At 46.6% G+C, this 21,820-nt stretch overlaps 2 protein-coding genes across 2 annotated transcripts in view; both read left to right on the top strand.

Annotated features, from left to right (window-relative positions):
- Positions 1-10,821, top strand: part of TMEM242 (transmembrane protein 242) — a 29,077-nt gene extending 18,256 nt beyond the window's left edge. Inside the window, exon 4 of the mRNA XM_008688523.2 lies at positions 10,297-10,821. Coding sequence (XP_008686745.2) covers positions 10,297-10,395 — 99 coding nt within the window. The 3' untranslated portion in view covers positions 10,396-10,821. The remainder of the gene's footprint in view (positions 1-10,296) is intronic.
- LOC103660860 (L-lactate dehydrogenase A-like 6A) lies at positions 1,199-4,271 on the top strand. The gene has a single exon (XM_008688522.2). It carries the CDS (start codon positions 2,676-2,678, stop codon positions 3,801-3,803), a length of 1,128 nt encoding a protein of 375 aa, XP_008686744.1. The 5' UTR covers positions 1,199-2,675; the 3' UTR covers positions 3,804-4,271.
- Positions 10,822-21,820: the final 10,999 nt, after the last annotated feature.

Here is a 21,820-nt window from a genome sequence, read left to right as displayed (position 1 = left end):
CCAGACAGGCACCTACACATTTTATCTAACCCTTACTTTAGAATTTTCGCACCAAGTGGATTCTCTAGCTGTGCCTTTCCATTTCTCTCACCTTTCAGCCCTCTAGCCTTACTTCACTGGATTCTATACTCATTCTTTTCTACCATGAATATTTACAGAATTCACTTACCAAGCTCTGTTCTAGAGGGTGGTGACATGCTCTAAGTAAAAGGTGATCTCTTTGGAGTGACAAATTCATAAGTAATTACATTTAATAGTGTGTGATAAATCCTACAATGGAGAGAGGTACAAAAGACACTGGTGGTATAGGAGTTTTAAAAGTCACTTCTGCCTGGGGGAGTGTAGAAGATTGAGAGGATGAATTATTTGAACCAGACTCCTAGATAGAAAAAGGGCAGGGGAGCTGGGGGTGAGAGTCTAGGCAGAAGGAATAGAATGACTTAGTTGCAACAACTGCTGGTCCAGAGACTTGCTGGTCCTCTTCATTTCCTGCTTCCTCCCTCCTAAGTGATGTAATCAAGCATAATCCTGCCATTAGCTATAATATTATGCCATATTTTGAATAATTTGAGTTAGGTTTTCCATTCAAAAGGAATAAAGAGTCACTGAAGACAGGTTATTAGAGAGCTGTCTGGCTATATTTGGTTTCGCATATCTTTGAGTAGACCCAAATCTACTCTGGAGGTCATGCACATCTCTTTGTCTTTCTTAGTTCTTCCCTTCTTATCTCGAGACTTACTGTAAATAAAATGCTGCTTTGTTTGAGGTATTTTTATTTTGGAGTGTGTTATTTTCTCAAAATTGGTTTAGTTGTGGCTGAGGGGAAAAACTGAAGAGGCAGCTGTCAGAGATTTTATTCCTGAAGAGGTTCAAACTCTAGAAAGAAAATTACTTTAGAAAGAAGTCATCTAGCTAAGAGTCTTTATGTGCTTGAATTTCTTCCTCAAGAACACTTATCTTGGAAAATGACTCGACTGGTCAAAGGAATCATTATAGGAGGAAGGTGGGAACAGGCATCAGGTTAAAACATTTCAATTATGACTGGGGTAAAAGAAACTATCAAAAGTTGGTCTTTTAAAAGGATCCCTCTAACATGTTAGCCACCATTAAATAAAGATGATCATTTAAAAAATTCCAGTTTTCAATTTGACAAATGGTTACCGTAAATCTGACCACCATTGTGGAGAGAACTCATGTATGTGGTGCTCTCACCATTTTGTGTGTCATGGAGTTTGTGACCCCATACTCTCTAACCGGGGTGTCTGGTCCCTGCTAGAGTGCTGAGTCACGCTGAAACAGGATTGCAGGAATCCCAATAATAGCCACACTTTTCTACCCCTCACCAACTCCTTTACTTATTATTCCTATTTTTCTGGACTGCATTTCAGTGGCAGAAAGAAAGAGAATAGCTTTCTAAGTCCTAAATATGAAATACTCATTTTGTCAAGATATGGTGTTCTGAAACTGAAATCCTTTTGTTTGTTTGTTTTCTGACTGGGAGGGGGCTGGGAGTGCCAAGAGCCCTATTAGGGAAGAACATATTGCTCTCTCAGAAAGAAAGGAGAACTTTGAGGAATGATTATATGGTCAGAATTCTGTTTCTAAGTGGAGAGAAAGTGCCATTTTTATTTGGACTTCTATAGTTTACTGGGTTTATTAGGGTATATATTTATATTTCATCAGATGTAAAGCTGCTATCTCCTTAGTAACTTCCAAGGGAGTTTATAAGATTGACCAGAGAAATGCAGAGGAGGGCAAGATATACTGATGCCCTGTTGTGTACTGGGCAGTATCTGTTCTACTGTTTAAATCAATTATCTGATTTGTGTGTTGGTCAAAATTTGCCATTTTAAGGACATTTAAGATATATCTTCATTTTAATAGAAGGCTATCTCCCCACCTTTCGACTTAAGAAGTTGTTTTTAATCAGGACTCTGAATCACAAGCTTTCCTTTGGCATGAGAAAAGTAACAGCGTCTCGCCGTGAGTTTTCACTGTTGGGCTAGCGCACTGCCCCTTGTCAGCTGCTGCGACTTCCCCACAGGTGTGGGTCATGGTCGTGACTGGTATAAAGGCAGTGGAACCTTTCCAAATAGAAAGTTCTCAGATTGGACACAAGATAAAACAGGAGTCCCACTTCTACAGATGCAGAGAAATGGTGAAGGCGGCCATTTGGAGACAGAGCACACACATCTTATTCTTCCGGCAGCGACACAGATCAGGAAATTTAACCCCATTTTTATCTGTACTTATTGGGATTATTTTTACTTGGCATCTGTAGCAAAAATAGAAAATCAGTAATCCCAGGGATTTGGGTTGGCCCATTATACACGTTAAAAATTGCAGAGAATTCGTGTTTATAAAACTTTCACCTCAGAATTTATTTGCTAGAGAAGCCCTTTTCCCACCCCAGGTACCTTCCTGCGGGCCCTCGAGATGCCCCACCCGCCGGCCGCCTCGCGCAGCCGCAGTATCGGGCTGCGGGGCCCTCCGACACCACGGCCTTGCGCAGCCGCAGTAGTGCACTGGGGGGGCCTCCCAACCGCCACGGGCTTGCGCAGCTGCAGTAGCAGGCGGAGCGGGTGTCTAACGGTCACCCGCAGCGTTCCTTCACACCTCAAAGCTTGTGTGCCGCTTCCCTCCTTTCTCTTCCTCCACCTCTCGAGTGAGTCGCCATGAGCTGGGCTGTGGGCGTCCTGCGGGCCGGCCGGAGAGTGGGCGCTGGGAGAGTGAATTCGCTATGTCCCCGCCGGCCGGCGGGCCTCCCGCTCACGGGGGCATGGGCCGTCACCCCCGTGTCTAAGATGGCAACCGTCAAGTGTGAACTTATAAAGAATTTCACTTCCGAGGAGGCCGTTCATCACAACAAGGTCTCCATTATAGGAACCGGATCAGTGGGCATGGCCTGTGCTATCAGCATCCTATTAAGGGGCTTGACCGATGAACTTGCCCTTGTGGATGTTAATGAAGACAAACTGAAGGGTGAAACAATGGATCTTCAACATGGCAGCCCTTTCATGAAGATGCCAACTATTGTGTCCAGCAGAGATTACCTTGTCACTGCAAATTCCAACCTTGTGGTCATCACAGCAGGAGCACGCCAGGAAAAAGGGGAAACACGCCTTAATTTAGTCCAGCGAAATGTGGACATCTTTAAATTAATGATTTCCAGTATTACCCAATATAGCCCTCGCTGCAAACTGATTGTTGTTTCCAATCCAGTGGATATATTAACTTATGTGACCTGGAAGTTGAGTGAATTTCCCCCAAACCGTGTAATTGGAAGTGGTTGTAATCTGGACACTGCCCGTTTCCGTTTCTTGATTGGGCGGAAGCTTGGTATCCACTCTGAAAGCTGTCATGGGTGGGTCCTTGGAGAGCATGGAGACTCGAGTGTTCCTGTGTGGAGTGGAGTGAACATCGCTGGTGTCCCACTGAAGGATTTGAACTCAGATATAGGAACTGATCAAGATCCTGAGCAGTGGAAAAATGTCCACAAAGATGTGATTGCTAGTGCCTATAAGATTATTAAAATGAAAGGTTATACTTCTTGGGCCATTGGCCTATCTGTAGCTGATTTAACAGAAAGCATTGTGAAGAATCTTAGAAGAGTGCATCCAGTTTCCACCATAATTAAGGGTCTCTATGGAATAAATGAAGAAGTATTCCTCAGTGTTCCATGTATCTTGGGAGAGAATGGTATTGCAGACCTTATAAAGATAAAGCTGACCACTGAAGAACAGGCTTGTCTGAAGAAGAGTGCAGAAACACTTTGGGAAATTCAGAGGGAGCTCAAGCTTTAAAATTGTTTGAAACTACCTTTCTGAAGTTATTGAAGGGATAGTAGTTACAGGGTTGTGTATGTCAATTTTTTTTTTTTTATAAGCTTCAATTTCTAGAAGTTGGAAACAGGAAAGAAAGTAGAGTGAGTTGCCTGTTTGTTTAGTCCCCCAGCTTTTTTATTCAGCATCCAGATGTCAGGATTATTTTTTCCCCACAATTCCTAAGTGATTGCATCAGAGGAGGTGTTTTTGTACCACTGATGTAGCAGTACTTGCTGTGTGTGTGTATGTGTGTGTTTGTGTAGTTGCTCTTTGGTCCAGAAAGGATTAGGATATAGGTGTTTGTGTTACAGAAAGGATAAGTTTCATTAAGTACATGTTCTTTCATTCTGGATGGCTTATACTTATTATGTTCATTTATATACTGTTTTTAAGACGTTGTAACTTCCTCTACAATATAAAAATAAATGCACATACAGAAGTACTTTCTGTAATGGAGTCATCAGCTGTCTTAATTCCCCTCTGACAGTCTATCAGCTGGGCCTTAAAGGCATTATAAAATGGGAGCTACGAGTAGGTCCTGTTTGTTGAGGGGCAGAGGGGCACATGCACACACATGCTCATGTATGGATGCCAGTGAAGCAGAATCATTAGGTTAAAATATGAAAATAAGAGTGATCTGGTTGGTAGCAGTTATAAAGTGTTTAATGCAGTAAAATATAAAGCTTTTAGAAAGAGGCCTGACAGAGATGGAAAGTGTTACTGCCATTTATTCAGCAGGGAAGGGAAGCATACTTAAATTTTGGAGTTGCTAAAAACAAAGCCTGACTTAAATTATCTTAGAACTGCCTCTGAGAACCTGACCTGTTAGCACGTTAAATCAGGAAGCGTGTTACAAACTGTTCTTGTTAGGCCCGGTCTTATCAGCAGAGTGGGCCCTGGCCCTAAGATGCTCCAGGGTCATCCCTGTTGCTCAGTTTACTTCATATTAATAGAAAGCGTTTGTTTTTGAATTTTGCCCTGTTGTTAATCAGTGTCATAAAAATTGGTTATTTTAATGAGTACTTCAGGGATTATATTTCTCAAAGTTACACATTCATTTTTTATTCCTAAATCAATTGACTTTACCGTAGATTCTAGACTATATGCGTTTGATACAATGAGGGTTTAGGAGAAAGTGAAGATGCTTGTCAGACCTTTACCTAAATGATGTACTAATAACTTAGAAAATAAGGTTTTTTTAAAAAATCTATTTTAGAGAGCGAGTGAGCACAAACAGGAGGGGCAGAGGAAGAGGGAGGGAGAATCTCAAGCAGACCCTGCTGAGTGCAGAGCCCGACGCAGGGCTCCATCTCACAACCTGGAGATGACGACCTGAGCTGAAACCAAGAGTCAGATGCGTAACCGACTGTGCCACCAGGCGCCCTGAGAAAGATTTTTAAATTCATGTTAGCTTTCCTAATGCAATTGAATATTAAATAAATAAAATGGTGTGTTCAAACATATCTAAGGTCCATGTGTATATCAGCAGGACTAATCAAAATTGAAAGGTACCAGCATCTCCTTTCTAAAGCCAGTTCTGGGATGCCTGGGTGGCTCAGTCAGTTAAGCGTCTGCCTTTGGCTCAGATCAGGATCTCAAGGTCCTGGGATTGAGTCCCTCTGGGCTTCTTGCTCTGTGGAGGGCCTGCATCTCCCTCTGCCTGCTGCTCCCCCTGCTTGTTCTCTCTCTCTCTGACAAATTTAAAAAATAAATAAATAAATAAAGCCAGTCTTGCTTAGTTGAATTTTATCAAGTAGACCTAGGACAGCAGTCTGCCCCCAAAAAATGACCCTTTACCATAGTGATCAGGGTTCCCATACTATTTTATTGGAAACATCTAGAAATGTTCTGATTACCCAGGAAGTAGAATCATATAATGGGACTGATTGATGTACTGAGCTCTCTGAAAGTGGGAAGAATGGTGGTTTGGTTGTTCCAGCTGATTCTAAGAGCTATTTAAGCTTAACTGCACAGAGTTCCTCTTCCCCTTTGTCCAGCCCTCGAGTTTTTATTCACCATGTTTCAGCCAAGTTTAATGTAATTTTGAGGGGGATCAGAGCATGCCCTAGATCTGTTTTGTAATTCTCTTCACTGTGTCAGTCAGGATAGGCTGAGCTATACTACAGTGAAAAATAGTCTCCAAATGTGTGGCTTACAATAACAAAGGTTTATTTCTCTTGTAAAATCCACCGTGAGTTTACTTGAGTCTCTAGGGGAGCTGTCCTACACAAGGTGGCTTCGTACCTCAGATTGTTTTGATCTTGAGGAACCTCTGTAGTAACACAGGTTTCCATTATTTCCATGGAAAGGTAAAAGTGACCTGGAAACAGCTGCAATTAAATTAACTTCAAGAGGATGGAGAAGTAGAGCCCCTTTATATCTAGAAGTACATGATTTCTGGTTATCAGCGAACATTGATAATAATCTGCCATACCATTCTAAATAAAATGGTAGCCATGGTAAGAGTATATATGGTTTTGAAGTCCTTTTTAGTGAAAGCTGGTATGTGATTAGAGGTTATAGAGGTACCAGCTCTTTCCAGGTCACAGAACCAGATTGGCTGTGGTGAAAGAGCCCTGGACATCATCCAGTCAGTTGTACTTAGAAAGCATGTCACCATGGCTGGGTTAACCTCTCTGCCCTCTGGTTTCTCATATGTAAAGTGGTGGTTCTCATTTCTGCCACATAGAATTGTAAAGACTAAATAATAGCCTGATGCTTGGTACAGTGCCTGGCACCCAGGTAATCTCAAATGGCAGACGTTTTTATTCCTGTTCAAATAACAGAGTCTTACTCTATTTTATGAAGAAGCTGAATTTCCAAGTTCTTCAGAATTACTCTTGGCACCATAATTATTGACATATCCAAAGGCTTTCTCATCATTTGGTCCTATAGAGCTTTCATCATTCTACCTCTAGCACTCTCGTCCTGCAAGAGACAATTGAAGCTAAATGAGCTAGTCAATGGCAAAGACATTTTACAACTTGAGCTTTTAATTCCAATAACTGCTTATTTTTTTAAGAATAGATGCTGTAAGGGTTTTCTCAAATTAATTGGGTACATCTCCTGAGCTTTTAAGTTTTTCAGCACACCATATATTAGACCAAAAGTCTTCATGTTGTTTTTTTCCGGCCAGGACATGCCTGATAAATGTGCAGCAGTATCCCATGTCTCACTCCCGGCATACTGGCTATATGGCCCTTCAAAAAGCTGTTGCAGTGTGAATGAGAGTAACATTATTAGAGGCATAATCTTTTTTTTTTTTTTTTAAAGATTTTATTTATTCTTTTGACAGAGATAGAGACAGCCAGCAAGAGAGGGAACACAAGCAGGGGGAGTGGGAGAGGAAGAAGCAGGCTCATAGCAGAAGAGCCTGATGTGGGGCTCGATCCCATAACGCCAGGATCACGCCCTGAGCCGAAGGCATACGCTTAACCGCTATGCCACCCAGGCGCCCCTAGAGGCATAATCTTGAATCTATTCTAATATCTAAAAAGTTCCTCATACCCAGTCTTCAGAATGTCCATATTAGTGACAAAGTACTTATAATAGGTTTCCCAGCTGTCATGACATTGTATTTGAGAACTGCCTTAGAAAGTAGTACTTCCTAATAATATGACAACCCATCACTGTTGGACACAAACATTGGGACTTAAGGTTCTTGAGCAATGGGCTCATTGCCCCGGGGGGTGCCATTCCGGTCTTAGTCTTTGTGGAGAGCAGCCCCTGGGGTTGTGCAGTACACAGTGGCCCTGCTTAGAAGGGTAGCCCTGTGACCCATAGCCAGGGTCCAACTCTCCCTGGTCAGAGGAAAAAGGGAAGAGGAGGGAAGAGATCCCAGTGTTTGCAAAATGCTACCGAGTAAAACTGAGTTGCTGGATGGAGACTAGTTCCCAGCATGCCCCATCCTCCCCAAACTTTTGGGATATAGGGTAGGGAATGATTTCTAGCAATAGCTGTCACTGTTATTGTGGAATCCAGTACACTGGTGTTCTAATCAAATTTGCTTAAATTAACCCCGAAAACTTTTCAAGCACATCTTTAAGCAGGAGAAGGTTCTGTTGGCCTGTGATAGAGTATCACTGTAAGACCAACACCTCTGAACTACATATCAGAAATTGACAGAGGTGAAAAAACCTGAACGTTTTCATTTCCTATCCATATAACAGAAATAGTCCAAACTTAATAACCTGGTGTGGAACCCCTTTGTTTAAAGCAACATATGAGGCCCTGTTTAGAACTGAAATGTGGACTCTGGGTTTCCATTTCCACAGCTGTAAAATTAAAGAAGAGGCCTAAATAGTGTTCTTTAGCCACTTGCCTCACTTCCTTGACCTCTCTTTGAAGCCTGTCTCTTCCTGATTGGCTCTTTTTCAGGTAAGATTCCTCCTGGGGGTTCAGTAACTCATGACTCCGGGAGCAAGTAAATGAAACAATCCTTGGAAAATTAAAGGCAAGAAAAAAGATCAGTCCAAGAGGAGGAAATGGGAGCACAGCTCCCCACGCGGAAGTAGAGCAGCCATGCTTTACCCCTCCCCAGACCTCATCTGCATTCCCCAGCTTCTCCCTTCTCAGCAACGGCCTGTGTTCCACATCCCTGAGAAGGCGAAATGCTAAATGATTCTCTTCATGTCCTCACTCTCTGACAACCCATTTGAAAACTGTCATTAGGTTTAGTTGTGACAGATGTTCAACCAATAAAGGTGAAGAGAAAGAAGTAGGTAGCACGTTGCAGACCCTGGGCAGAGATGTCTTTGAACTGAGAAAGTCTATGCAAGAGTCCTCAGTGGGGCCATGTTAGTATTTTGGACAAAGCAGTTCTTTTTGTGGTCACGTTAGACATTTAGAATCTGCTGCCCCCCACGCAAATAGCGGTTCCCTGTGATTATGACAACCAAAATGGCAACACATGATTTGAGAACTGCTGTTTGGAACTACAGTTTCCAATCCCTCCGCAGTACTGCCTCTAGTTGACAGCCTCTCATGAAGGATTCGCCACAGTACAAGCTGGAGAGTTGCATGGAGGATGGGGCTAGGGAGAGACACACGTGCCGTGAACGTGTGTGTCTTGAGTGCTGGTGTCTGGGACCCAAAAATTGAGCTGGCCATAGAATAGGTAACCTTATGGATCTTCCAGTGTCAAAATACGTAGCCCAAAATGATATTGAACTGTAAAGTAATGCTTTTAACAAACCTACTATATTATTATACATATCCATGTGAACTTTGTTCTTGGAACACAGCACTGACGATGATGACAATAGCTAATATATGTTGAGTACCACCATGGGTTAGGTGCTGTGCTTTCATCCTCACAGCCCTATAAGCCGGTAATGATCTCCATTCTACACTTGTGGCAACTTCTGCTTAGAGAGAAGAAGCAGTTCTCCCAAGTAGTGGAGTTAGGATTTGAACAGAGAGGTGTATCTGATACCAGAGTCCGTGCTGCTCATAGCAGTGCTGCAGGGACCGGGGTGAATGCCTAGGAATTGACAAGTCCTGAGCATGCCACACTTGCTGAATTTAGAAACAAGGTAAGGAATCAGCTTCAAAATGAAGTGAAATAAAAAAAAACAAAAAAAAAACATTAGCCGACTCTCAAAATAACCACTCCAAGAAATGACTTTGTGTTGGAATGAGTCCAGGGTGCTTCACAGATCTGATGGAGGGGCTCCGTATCCTTGAGAAAGGCGGGTAGGATATGGCCGAGGCGAATACTGTAAGGCCGTGCCATAGTGCTGACGTGATAGCTTCACAACGGGACCAGATGGGTTAAAATAATGCATCAAACGGCGCGTAGCTGGGACCGTCTAATGTAAAGACTGTCCAGCTCCCGTAATGAGTGTTGCCTTCCCTTAGGGCAGCGCGCTCTGCAGGTGGAGCCCGGTGCTCCGGGTCGACACTGCATCTTAAAGATCTTCCAACCCCTGCTCCAACTGTCAGGTTCCAGATCTGCCTCCGCCGGTATAACCTCTGCACAGACTCTTCAACACTGTCTGGTACATGAGAACATTCTAGTCTATTTGCCATCCACTGATTCATTCTTCATTAACCTCCTACTGAGTTTCTTCTCTCCACTTCTTCCTTTTGGCTCCAAAATTCTTGGTATATTTAAGATAAACAGACCACCCCCCCCCCAAAAAAAGACCCAGAACTCCCATTCTCAGCTGCATCTTCATATATGAAAGCCAACAATACATAGCATTCTTCTGGTAGGAAATAAATATGGAGGGTTGACAATTTATGCTGCTTTCCAGATTCAGAATGGCATTTTATGTTACTGAAAGCTCAACAGGTTAATACCTGGAAGAAGAAAAGAGGTGTCTCGTTTCCTTTCAAGGTAGCTAGAGCAGTCTTTACCTTTTATTGTACCCGCAAGTTACGAAGTATCATTTGGGCAGCAACGGGGTCTCTAATTGCTTTGGTTCTTTTCCTCTTTTAATTTTGATAACTGATTTTTTTCTTCTTTTAGATGAAAGACTTTCGAAGTAAAATGCAATCAATATTTCCAGCAGTTCCCAAGAACTCCGAATCGTCTGTTGAGTGGGAGGAAGCGTTGAAATCCAAATGAGATGAGCATGGTGGGGGAAGTCTAATAAAACAACTTTCGTGGAAAGGGTGGCTTTGGAGATGCCCCGGAAGCGAAGGGACTCCCCATTTACCGTCAGGAGCGTGTGCATTGTTGACTGAACCCATGGGATGGATGGCGTTCAGTGTCCACATAGGCCCACAGTCTGTGTGCTTTCCTTTAAATTGATATGGGCGTGTGTGTGTGTGTGTTAAGGTTTTCCCAAAATTAGGAAGATTCTTTAAAAATAATTATATGAATAACCTCTCTGTGGAGACGATCTCAAGGGTAATAGCTTCTGTTTATAACCGCTAAAACCAAGTTTTGTACCTGAAAAAAAATGCATAATAATATACGATGGAAAATCTTCATAGACAGACTCCTAACAGCACTAGTACCTCAGTGTGTCTAATTAAATGAGTTTCCACAGCTTTTCTGGTTGGTATGTGATTGTCGGACTTGGAAGGCTTGCTGCTATTGGGCCAACTCCACAGTGACAGGTTAATGGGGAAACACTGTACGTCAGTTAGCTGATGAGCTCACCTCAAGGCCCTGTAAATTCTCAGAGAGAAGAAGCCAGTAACAGATTATGATAACCAAAAAGGTAGTCATGCTAAAATAATAATGGTATTGTGGATATAAAATGTACTTTTTTGAGAAGTTGGTTCTGTGTCCCTAAACATTGACTAATAGTTTGTAGTTTTATCTCGCTTGTTAATGTAAAAATAGGCCATTTATCACCTGTCTTATCAAATATTTTTAACCAGAAAGTTATGTAGGTACTGAGTCCCAATACTAAGTGGTTAGTACTGCCTCCCGATGGATTCTTCCACACGCGCCCAGCCCTTTCCTGTCCTCCATGATCTCTTAGAGAAAACAGAGGGTAATGTCTACATTGCAATTATTTTTACTGGAGATGAACATTTTTTAAAGAAAGTACTTTAATATGTCAGTATATCCCGAAAAGTATGGTTGGATATCAGTAGTGCAATTTCTTTATAATTACTTAGGCTCTAATTAGCAATCAGGTTTAATAAAGTACATTTGAAATTTTTCTGTTATAATGAAACCTTTTAGTTCTAAGGAAAATTTTCAAATGAAAATGTCAAGTGCATAATGTAACATTTTTCTCTGGACCACGTTACCCTGTTAAATTTGCTGTATTGTTAATTAATTAAACAGGTGTAAGCAGCATCTGGGATTCATACGTAACCTGTTAAAAATCCAGGACTAAAAGGAAAAAACTGTGGAATTTATCAGGGCATACGGAGTAGCAAAAACTCTTCGCCCAGCTTTCAACTAAATCTCTGCTAAGAAAAGCTTTCTAGCCTCTGAATGGGATGAAGGAAGGAAAGACACGAGCCAAACTGAACAGGCTGTGTCCATATTACTGGCCTGAGTCTAGGAGCATGGTGGGTATGCTCCCTTCCCACAGGGCCTGGCACATGGGAGGCCTGAGGAATGAATGTTTAGACACATACTTCTGTGGCATGCCTCATGTTTACAAACCCTTTTCATTTATGTCTGTTGTCCTTGAGGGATGGCAAGGTGGCCCCGTAAGAATGATCATGAATCACCTGCAGAGGGAAGGTTGACGGGCACAGAGTCCCTAGACTACACCAGGCATAGGCTCTTTAAAAGCAGAAATGAAGTAACAAAGATGAAAATTTAAAGGAAAACAGGCTATATGACTGAAGTGGTATTTTTCTACAGTCAGAACTCAGATATCAGAAGATTTAGTCATTTGTCTATTCCTTTTATACCAGAGGCATATTGTTAAATTAGTTAATGGAAAGGAAAAATGTTTAACAGATAATGTTATTCTTTATGTGAAGTACCATCTGTGTATTGAGTTCTGAATGTTCCTGGATATGGAAGAGAGGAAATGTTATGGAACTGCAAGTTTGCCTTCTTTGCTGTCTTTATCTTGGGTAGAGTATGACAAACATAATCACATTTATCTCCCGGAGCATAAAGAGTTTTAATCACCCTATTAACCAGGATGACATTTTTCACAGACTTAAAAAGGAATAGAACAGACATTATCTCCCCATAAGCAATCCATTTCATGGAGTCTGAGCACTAGAAATTTTTTAAACGATGGATAACACAAGCCATTTCCATCTCGTGCATAAGCCAACATTAAGGCGGCTTTCCATAAGAACGTTGCTTACACTGGTTGAGTGTTAAGCTTTACGTTTAGAATCTCAGCACCAAAAGAGCTATTAGAGAAAGCAATATAGAGAAAATGTGATGGGCAGGGAGGGGCAACTTCCCAGGCCTCCGGATTCATTCACGAAAAAAACCCACATGGATTTCAGGAAGTTATTGCGGCCCCGTAAAAATGTATCCATGGGCTGCTGTTATCTTCAGAGTCAAGAAGATATGATTTCTAAACAACCCCAGAATGAAAAATAGGGCACGGGAAGTGCCTCTCATGATGCTGAGCTGCCTATCTCTACAAGAAACGAGGATTCCAATGAGCCGGAGTTTGAGTGAGCCGCTGCCGGGCCCAGCAGCGTGGAGGCATGACTGCAGGTGACCCTCCTTCTGTCGCACTGACATAGGCCGACGTCGGGAAGAACCTTGCTTAGTGCTCAGTCAAAAGGTGGCACCTAATCACCTCGTCTGTCATACATTCTGCTTCGTTTCACGGACAGTATGGGACTCAACGTGCAAATTAATCATGCAACCTAAGGGGAAAATATAAGAAATTAAGAAGAAAAAAAAAAGCCCATGGGGACAAAAGTAATTAAAATCCACTGAATTTAGCTATTTCACTTGGGGCAAAATTTAATCTCTCCTAGGTTTGGTTCCTGGAGAATGTTGTATATTGTCACCAATTTTCATGTGTCTTCTTTAAAAATAAAGCAAATAGTTAAGTATAAATTAAAATCAGCCAATAAACTATAAAATTATTTCTCCAAATAGTTAAATTTCTCACGAAAGGCAGTAAAATACAGATTTTTATAGTATTTTATCATATTCAAGTGAGATGCTTTTCCTTTCTGCCAAGAGTCATTGAATAATATGTCAAGTATTGGGGTCTCTATATTAGTGTTATCAGGATTAATTATCAAAGGCTGTGCTTATATAAGAGGAAAGTAAACATCTCTTGCAAGCAGTGACATTAATCTGTAATAATGAGTGAAGCTGTTAGCAAATTTTGTCTGATAGTACATAACTCAGTTTGGGAGAAAATTAGACCAAGATGCACATAGAGCTCAACTTTTCTGCCCAAGTAGTAGTGGAGTGATTCAGGACCTAGTTTGTATTTCTCACATAAGCTTGTCTCATCATTTGGTGAGGCATGATCTCTTAGTAAAAGAGAAAGGAAACAAAACAGTAGTGGACACAGGCAAGAGATGGTGTGAATGTTCTCAATGACAGAAGGGTAAAGGCCATTCTTTTTTTTCTTTTTTAAATTTCATTTTATTTGAGAGTGTGAGTGAGCATGGGGGGGCACAGAGAGAGAGAAGCAGACTCCCTGCTGAGCAGGGAGCCTGACATGGAGCTCAGTCCCAAGACCCTGAGATCATGACTGAGCCAAAGGCAGATGCTTAACCAACTGAGCCACCCAGGTGCCCATAAAGGCCATTCTTCAAGGACTCTCTTCAGAAGCTCCATCAGGCAAACCCAAGTAGCTTGGCACATCCATACAGCACCTACTACCTGCTCTTCTGAAAACGCTCCAAAATCCCTCTTCATGCCGACCCTGCCTGATGCCTCGGCTTAGAGCGGGAGTCCGGGCCCGCAGCCCGACAGATGGCCCTCCACCAGACATATCCAGGGGCCTGCCTGCAACTTGAGGCTCCCGACCACAGACTTGGGGCTCCAGCCAGCGTGGGCCCACTGTCTGAAGAGAACACAAGTGCCCACAGTGACTTAGAGATCCTTCCGTTGGGATAGAGGTTACAAAGCTTAAGAAAATTCTAGTGTCGTAAATCTCATGCAAAAAGATACGAATGATTGAGTGACTGAGGAAACCCTTTGCTCTGAAGCTTGCCTGTGGGCCAGCCCCAACTCTTCTCACAGATTTTTATTACAGATGATCATAGTAAAGTATCTGTGGGAACAGCACATCATCGAGCCTACCACATCCCTGTCTAAGAGGAGGACTCCTTTTATGCGACACAGTGAGAAGGGAGGCTCCTCCCTGGCGGTCAAGACTACATGGAGATATATGGCCCCCGGACCTTGTTCAGGCCTATCCGGAGCCAGAGGCAGGTGGCCCTTCAAGCTGGGGCTCTCACTCAACAAATCAACTTGTGCAGCCGTTTTCCCTGTGTCTTTCCAAATCTCTCTCACATACAAAGATGTTCCCATGGCAATTGTCCACATTCGACATCTCTGATACGTCGACTGACAATGAGTTGCGGGTAGAATCCGTATTCTTCACAGGAGTACCTTTGCTCCAACTTCTCAGTATTCCAGATATTAGCAAAGGAACAGGGAATGAAGGGCTGAGTTAAACACAGGTCCGGTGAGACCTTAGAGAAGCATCTGCTCCTGGACAGGGAAGCCAGCGCTCATCCCTGCGTAGTCTCTTCAGGTTCACGACTAAACCCATAGTAGGCCCTTAGTAATTACAGGAAGGGAGGGAGGTAAAGGGGGAAGGGGATGGGAAGGAAGAAAGGAGGGGCGGAGGGGAGGAAAAGCAGGGGGTGGGGTGGGAAGAGGGAAGTCCTCACTGGGAAAAGGGCCCCTGCATCCAAGACCACACATCCAGCTCCTGGTGAAGCTGACTGATGACCCTCCCCTTCTCACCCATGCTGACCACATTGACCTCAGCCACCAAATCTCAAGAAAAATAAAAATCACATCAGAATGATGAAAGATGAGTATCTGCGATGGGTCCTGGGCCCTTGCACGGGTCTTCTGACCAGATAGTTCAAAAATTAAACATTAAAAGCAAGATCCTAATGCATTTACCACGTCTGACAAACTGGGCAGGAAGAAACAGAGAAGATGCGCCGAAAGAAGCAAGTATTGCTCAGGATGACCCCGTGCCCCGCCACGGAGAAGAACCGTGTAGAACCCAGTCAGGCTCCCAGGAGGAATGATGGGCGAGCGTTCTCTGAAAACACAAGATCCAAGAACAAAAACAAAAATCCCTGGCTTCATTTTAGAAACTTCACTCATTTTGGAGACTTCACTCTCTAGCAACAGTGTCTAGACATAATCCCCCCTCATCTCCGGCGGACGAGTGTCATTCTGCAGCTGGGGACCCCGAGCTGCAGCTGGACTCCGAGGACCCGGGAGCGGGAAGGGCGCCCCCGCGCCCGGGGCTCGGCTCACCTGGCCAGGTCGTTCGCCGAAGAAAGGGACCGAAGCCACCCCGCCAGCCACTTCCCCGGAACCTGACCCGCCCTAGCACGAAGTCAAGTAATTCTGCCTCGTCCAGCCCCTGTGCGCCTTTGCTGGGAGCCGCCGCGCCCGTGTCACCGCTGGCCAGCGCGCAGTCACACAGGAACCACCTGACGCGACAGCCCCGCGGGTCCGCTGCTGTGCCTGCCGGAGGCCGTGGGCTTATCCGCAAAGTCGGGCCGGCAGGTTACCGTCCTCCCTCGCGGTGGCCACGCGCGACGCCACGCTCCGTGCCTGCGCTTTAAGGACGAAAATTAACCTCTCTCCACACACACGACAGGCTGTCTTCATGGGCCCTGAGCCGTCCCGACCCGCTGCGCTGCCTTGGTTCTCCGTGGCTCCGAACGTGACATCCCCCTCTCAGAGCAGCTGTTCGCTGGCCCAGGAGCTGGGTCCCCGCTCTGGTCGGTGCTCCAGCCCCGGGGTGGCCAGCCACAGCGCAGGCCGGGGCGCGGGTCGCTCCGAGTGCCTGCGTGGGTTCGGTCCAGCCCAGAAAACATTCCTAAAGCCCCTCGGTAACTTCAGGCGAACCCCTGCTAAACACAAGGCCCCACAAGGAGGGCGCATTGCTGGTCCTGACCAGGGTGCACGCGCATCCCCGACGGCCTCCGCTCCTCTCCTTTCCTGTCTTCTGACCCACCTGACTCTCTCCAGGTGCTCCTCCAGCCCCTCCCCGAACACCTGGCAAAGCAAGACAGGAGCCTGATCCTTTTACTCCAACCTGGGGGCAGTCTGCCCCACGCCTTACCTGGCAGAAGGTCAAGGCCGGGGCAGGGTGGTCACAGTCCTTGGGTTCTTGATCACTTCTCGTGTTTGTCAGGTGTCCTGCATCACCTGCGGCGGAAACCGGTTCCCATTGGTCTTCTCCAGGGTTATTCGGGTGGAGCCCACCCCAGGGTCAGGCCTAGCTCTCCAAAAGGAGACTCAAGAGAGCCGCATGTTGGCAGCTTAATTAGCCTTAGCTTTGTCTTTTTCAGAACAAGGGCCGTGGATGAGGGATTTTGCAGGGTCCCCCGTGTGGCCCATGAGCTCTGTCCAGAGCCCTTCCTCAGCTAGCAGCATCCTTCCCGGCCCTGGGGGTCACTTCCCAAACCCCGTCCTTGTTCACACTGAGTTACTAAGAGTCTATTCAGTACCGTGATAGGCCAATAAACATTTTCTCCGCAGCTGAAACTCCTTTATGACAAACACCATGATAAACATTTAAAAAATTCTTCACAATCACAGAGTACCCATGTAAGCAAGCTGTCCTCCCTGAAGGGGGTCTCCTGGAGCTGGTTGGGTGAGGGAAGATCTAGGTCCCCTCACCTGGGTCCTCCCCCACCTGCCCCCACCCTCCAAATGCCCTCCAACCCTCCTCCAACCTCCCAACCTTAACCCCAAGCCCAGCCCCTCCGCTTACACCTGAGATGACTTTGGGCGAATGACCCATGCAGGCCCAGTGTCTCCATCTCTAAAATGGATGCAAGCAGAACCCCCACAGCACCGTGTCCTGGGGAGGGCTAGATGCACAGGGTGCGTCACAAAGCAGGACACTTGATCTGACCCTGAATAACAGCCTGGGGCCCTCCTGCAGCGTACTCCTAGTCACCCCTTCCCCCCATGCTTGGGCCTCCGGATCTGACCCTCGGGTGAAGGGCGGGAGCCCTCTCTGGCCCAGGCTTCAGAGGCCACACCTGCTGGTGAGCCACGTACTATCAGGAGACGGTCCGCCCTCCTGCCTGGCACGTCCCCTGATCACTCGGGGACCGCTGGGCAGCCACAGGGGGAGCAGGGAAAGACTCAGATTGGGGAAATGAGGGCTCTGTGCACCTTCGTTACTCTGCCTAGACCCATGGCTCTCAAACCTCACTCGGAGCCCTTGTGAAAACCCAGGTCCTGGCCCCAGCCCGGAGCCTCCAATTCAGTGGCCTGGTGGGGCCTGAGAATCTGCATTTCTGTCCAGTTCCGGGGGATGCTGACCTGATGGTTCAGGCAGCACAGTGAGAACCAGGGCCCCATTCTGTCTCTCTCTCTCTGAGGACCGTGCTAGGGAGAAGACGTGTCTCAGGAAAGCACCTTTGCTGGTCCTTCACCTGCTACCACAGACTCAAGCTCCTGAGAAAGCCACACTTAGTCCCTAACATACAGTTAGATCATTCTGCTTTCAACTGCCCACCAAACACATGGGTGGCGCTCACTCTCCCAGCCCTGACTCTGCCCCTGTCCCTCCCTCGTCACCTTAGACTCGCTCTCCCAGGCAGCTTGGCTGGACCTCACTCTCACCTGGCTGCCGGTGTACAGGGAGCACCTCCACTCCCTGCCCCGGGTGTGGGCACACGGACACCAGAATCCGTACAGCACCGCAGACCCCGCAGACACCCTCAGGGGGGCATCAGAAATGAGCAGTGAGCACTTGGAAGTGGCTGGCTGGTCTCAGTCCCCAACTGTTTACGATATAACTGGGGAGGGAGACAAGGTCACGGTAAATAACAACTAGCAGAGATGGGGATAAGAACCCCAAGGGGAAGGGACAATGAGGACGAGAGTCCTTCCCCCAGACCTGGTCAGAGAGGATGAGCTGGAGAGGGCAGGGGAGGGAGGGCCTCGGAGCTGGGTGCAGGGGGCAGGAGAGGCTTGCAGGAGGTGCGGTCCTCGGGCTAGGAAGTAAGTCAGTTTATCCAAGGCCTGGGCGGCCAGATGAGAAGTTTGGGTTTTGCCTAAAAGCAATGGGAAGTCCATGAAGTTTTCTGAGCTTGTGACTTTAGCAAATTGGCATTTTCATTCATTCATTCCTTCATTCACTCACGTAAAGCACAATTATTATTAAGTGGTCGGTGGGTGCTGGGCGGGGACATAACCATGATTACAGTCCCTCCTCTAAGATTGGATTGGAAGCCCACCGGGGCCTGCATTCGGAAGGCACCTACCTCGGGCGGCCAGCAGGAGGCGCCAATGACCCGAGGCACCGCTAAGCCCCGGGGCGAGGGACAGGCGGGGTGCGGGTTGAGGATTGCACGTTAATAGGTCTCATTGGCCCTAACCTTCCTCTTTTAAAATGAAAGAAGCTGAGAGCGCCTGGCAGAGCTGTAACTGAGCGGTACCCCGCGTCCTCTCTGGGGTGGGGTGTCTGAGCTGCCCGGTGGCTGTGGCCCAGCACAGCTGCCCCGGGCCTGGGGAAGGTGGGGTCCAGTCCCACAGGGGGAGGCGCCACACGCCTGTCCAGCAACTTCTGGCCGCTGAGCACGGGGTCTGGTTCTGTACTCCGGGGTCCCACGGCGGGGACAGGGGCGGAGGATTGGGTGAGACCCACTTAGGGAGGAACAGCCATGGATCCAAATAATAAGAAGAACCCTGGCGCTTGCGTGGCGTTTACTGTGTGGGGGGAACTGTTCTGAAGCCGCGCATTTATAAACTCATTTAATCCTCATCAACACCCCAGGAGATGCAGGGGAAACTGAGGCCTTGCGAGGGGATGGAACTGTTCCCAAGGTCACAGGCTGGGGATCAAGCCAAGAGAAATAACCCGCCCAAGGTCACACGTCTAGGATTCCACCGCCGGTCTGACCTGCAAAGCCCCCTCTCCCCTTGCCCTGGCAGTCCCCCAGCAGGGAAAGACCATTGCAGTGTGCAAGGAGTGCAGCTGCAGTCCCCAGGGACAGAGCACGAGGAGGCCAGCGATCCCCAGGCCACCGTGCCCGGGGCCTCCGTAAAGGCAGCAGGGAAAGCAGAAATCAGCTGAAGAGTTGGTAAGTGAAATGCATTTAGTCTCCTTGCTGGACAAATACAGCTTCACAGCAGACTGGAAACCAGGCCCTAACGTAGAATTCTCAGGGGAGCACGCCCCGCCCTAGCCCCTTCTCTTCCCTCAGCCCGGCCCACCCCCTCAATGCCAGCGCCTTCCCCGCACACGCCATGTGGACCCCCGGCCCACCGTCCAAGTGCCCTTGGCGCCCCACTAGCCACCCTTGCCATGCCTCGGTCGATGAACACCTACAGGGCAGGCCTCTCGGAGAGGACGGCCCAGGACTGGGCTGGTTGACCTCGCAGCCTCCGCGCCCCACCAGAGCCCGGGCCGTCTCTCAGGGGTGCCCTGTGTTTGCTTGACCCTGCCCCCTCTAGCCTCGGGCTGTGAGAGCTGGACCCTCCTGGCACATTCCTCCCAGGCCCCTGTGATTGTCACCAAGCGAACACAGTACCAGAGAGGTGCCGATGTCCCTGGGGCACTAATGCACTGCTTGTGACTTTCTTCTCTTTACTCGGATAATGAAGCTGACCCAGGCTTCGGGTTTCCATCCTTGCTTTAGCTACCAGAAAGCTCGGCGCAACGCTGAACCTTGAGTCATAGCAATTTTATCACCTTCCTTGCTTCCTCCTCCTTCCGCATGACTTTTCCATTTTCTAGTCCCATTTTAGCAACCTTGTTGTACTCATGCCTTTTACTGGATGCTGCCTGAAATCCTTTTTAGAAGCTGACAGGGTATAAATTATAAGTAAAAAAATAAATACCGCTGAAATCTTCCCATTGTAGCTTTCTTATTTCTGGAGTTATCTGAAGGCCTCACATGGCGTTTGTGATAAATTCAACATAAAACATTTGATGCACTGACACGTTTTCAAAATTTCTGTTTCTGCAGGAGACCCTGGCTTGCTGTAATCCTGGACTCACAACTGAAAACTTTTCAAGGGAAAGCAGTTTATAAACATTGTTACTTTGAGCCCTGGCTGTTTGCAACACCTCACCTATATCTTCACAAGTATTGTTTAAAATTGGGGATTATTCTTGGCCAGGTGGGAACAGCTGAAGGGGGAGGTGGGGAAACATAGCATAGTGTCACTTCTGGTTGGAGAAGAAAGGTCTTGGGGAATTTCTACTTCAGCAGAGAGATTCCCATGTCGTTCCTTTTCTTTCTGCCGCGCTGAGAGGGACCAAAGGAAGGAGGGACGTCCTGGCGGATAGGAGAGGGTGGGCGTGCAGAGAGGTAAATTGAGGCTGCGATTAACTCTAAAGGGAGTTCTGGTTCTGAGGAGAGACCCCTGAGCTACCAGGGTCAGGACAAAGGCACCTTCTGACCTAAGGCTGGGAAAAGTGAGAAAGGGACGGATGGGCCTTTGTTACATACTTCAGTTTTTGAAATCTTAGCCTGTGAGATTAGATACTTTACCATTTCATGCTATCAGTATTTCGCAGCTGTAATAGAAAGCAATAATGAAATGAAATGGAATAATCTAGCCCAGCATAGAATATGATAAAATAGCATGGAGTAGAAAGTTGTTCAAAAGAAGTAGTAAGCGTGCACGTGTGCAGAACTTGCCACTGACAGATGGATCTTTCACGAGCTTTGTTCTGACCTCTTCCCCTCAACTTCTGCCCACACCTAATTTGGCCCTGCTCAAACCCTCTAAACCCTGGGGTCTCTGTCCCCATTCCTGTCCCCTCTCGACACCCTGAACTTGAAGAGTGACCCTCCCCCTCAGTCACAGGCTGGTTCTTCCGGCCATGATCCTGAGTATTCACCCTGGTGACATCTCCTGCTTCCGTCCCTGGCCTCCTGGCCCTGGGTCCTCCCCGCTCTGAGCTCACCGAGGCTCGCTGAGAAAGATGGCAGTCTCCTCCTCTTCTGGGCTACGTGAGCAAAGCCCCCTGCCACTTGCAGAGGCAAGCCCTAATCGCTGGCCAAATTTTGAGAGAAGCATAGTCCTAAAAAGAATCTACAAAACCAAATGTATTAAGGGCTGGCAAAAGCCACAGCTCCAGGAAGCTTGGCCATGCGGCGTTCTTCTCAATGTGAAAAGTGTCATCAAACTATTTACCTGCAGTTACCACTGAGCGCTGACGTTTGGGTGGTTTTTAAAACCTCCTTTAGACTCTTTGTACTGTTTGATTTTTTTTTTCACCCTGTGAGCATGGATCACTCTTCTAACTAGAAAAAGTGATTAAGCTTTTTTTTTTTTTTTTGAGAATAAAAAATTATTGCCTACAGTATACTGTTGATCTAAACCCCAAACAGTCCCCAAGTCCAATCCCTCGTGGGGAAGGAGATGGGCCCCAACTGCCTCCTCTCAGAATCATAGCTTCTAC

This window comes from Ursus maritimus, unplaced genomic scaffold (assembly GCF_017311325.1).
Source record: "Ursus maritimus isolate PB19 unplaced genomic scaffold, ASM1731132v1 scaffold_13, whole genome shotgun sequence".
Classification (NCBI taxonomy): domain Eukaryota; kingdom Metazoa; phylum Chordata; class Mammalia; order Carnivora; family Ursidae; genus Ursus; species Ursus maritimus.
The sequence above is the reverse complement of the archived record's forward strand: the minus strand, read 5'-3'. Positions and strand labels throughout refer to the sequence as shown.

Excerpts from the sequence above, each read along its gene's own strand:
- LOC103660860 (XM_008688522.2), top strand. The coding sequence starts at position 2,676 with ATGAGCTGGGCTGTGGGCGTCCTGCGGGCCGGCCGGAGAGTGGGCGCT.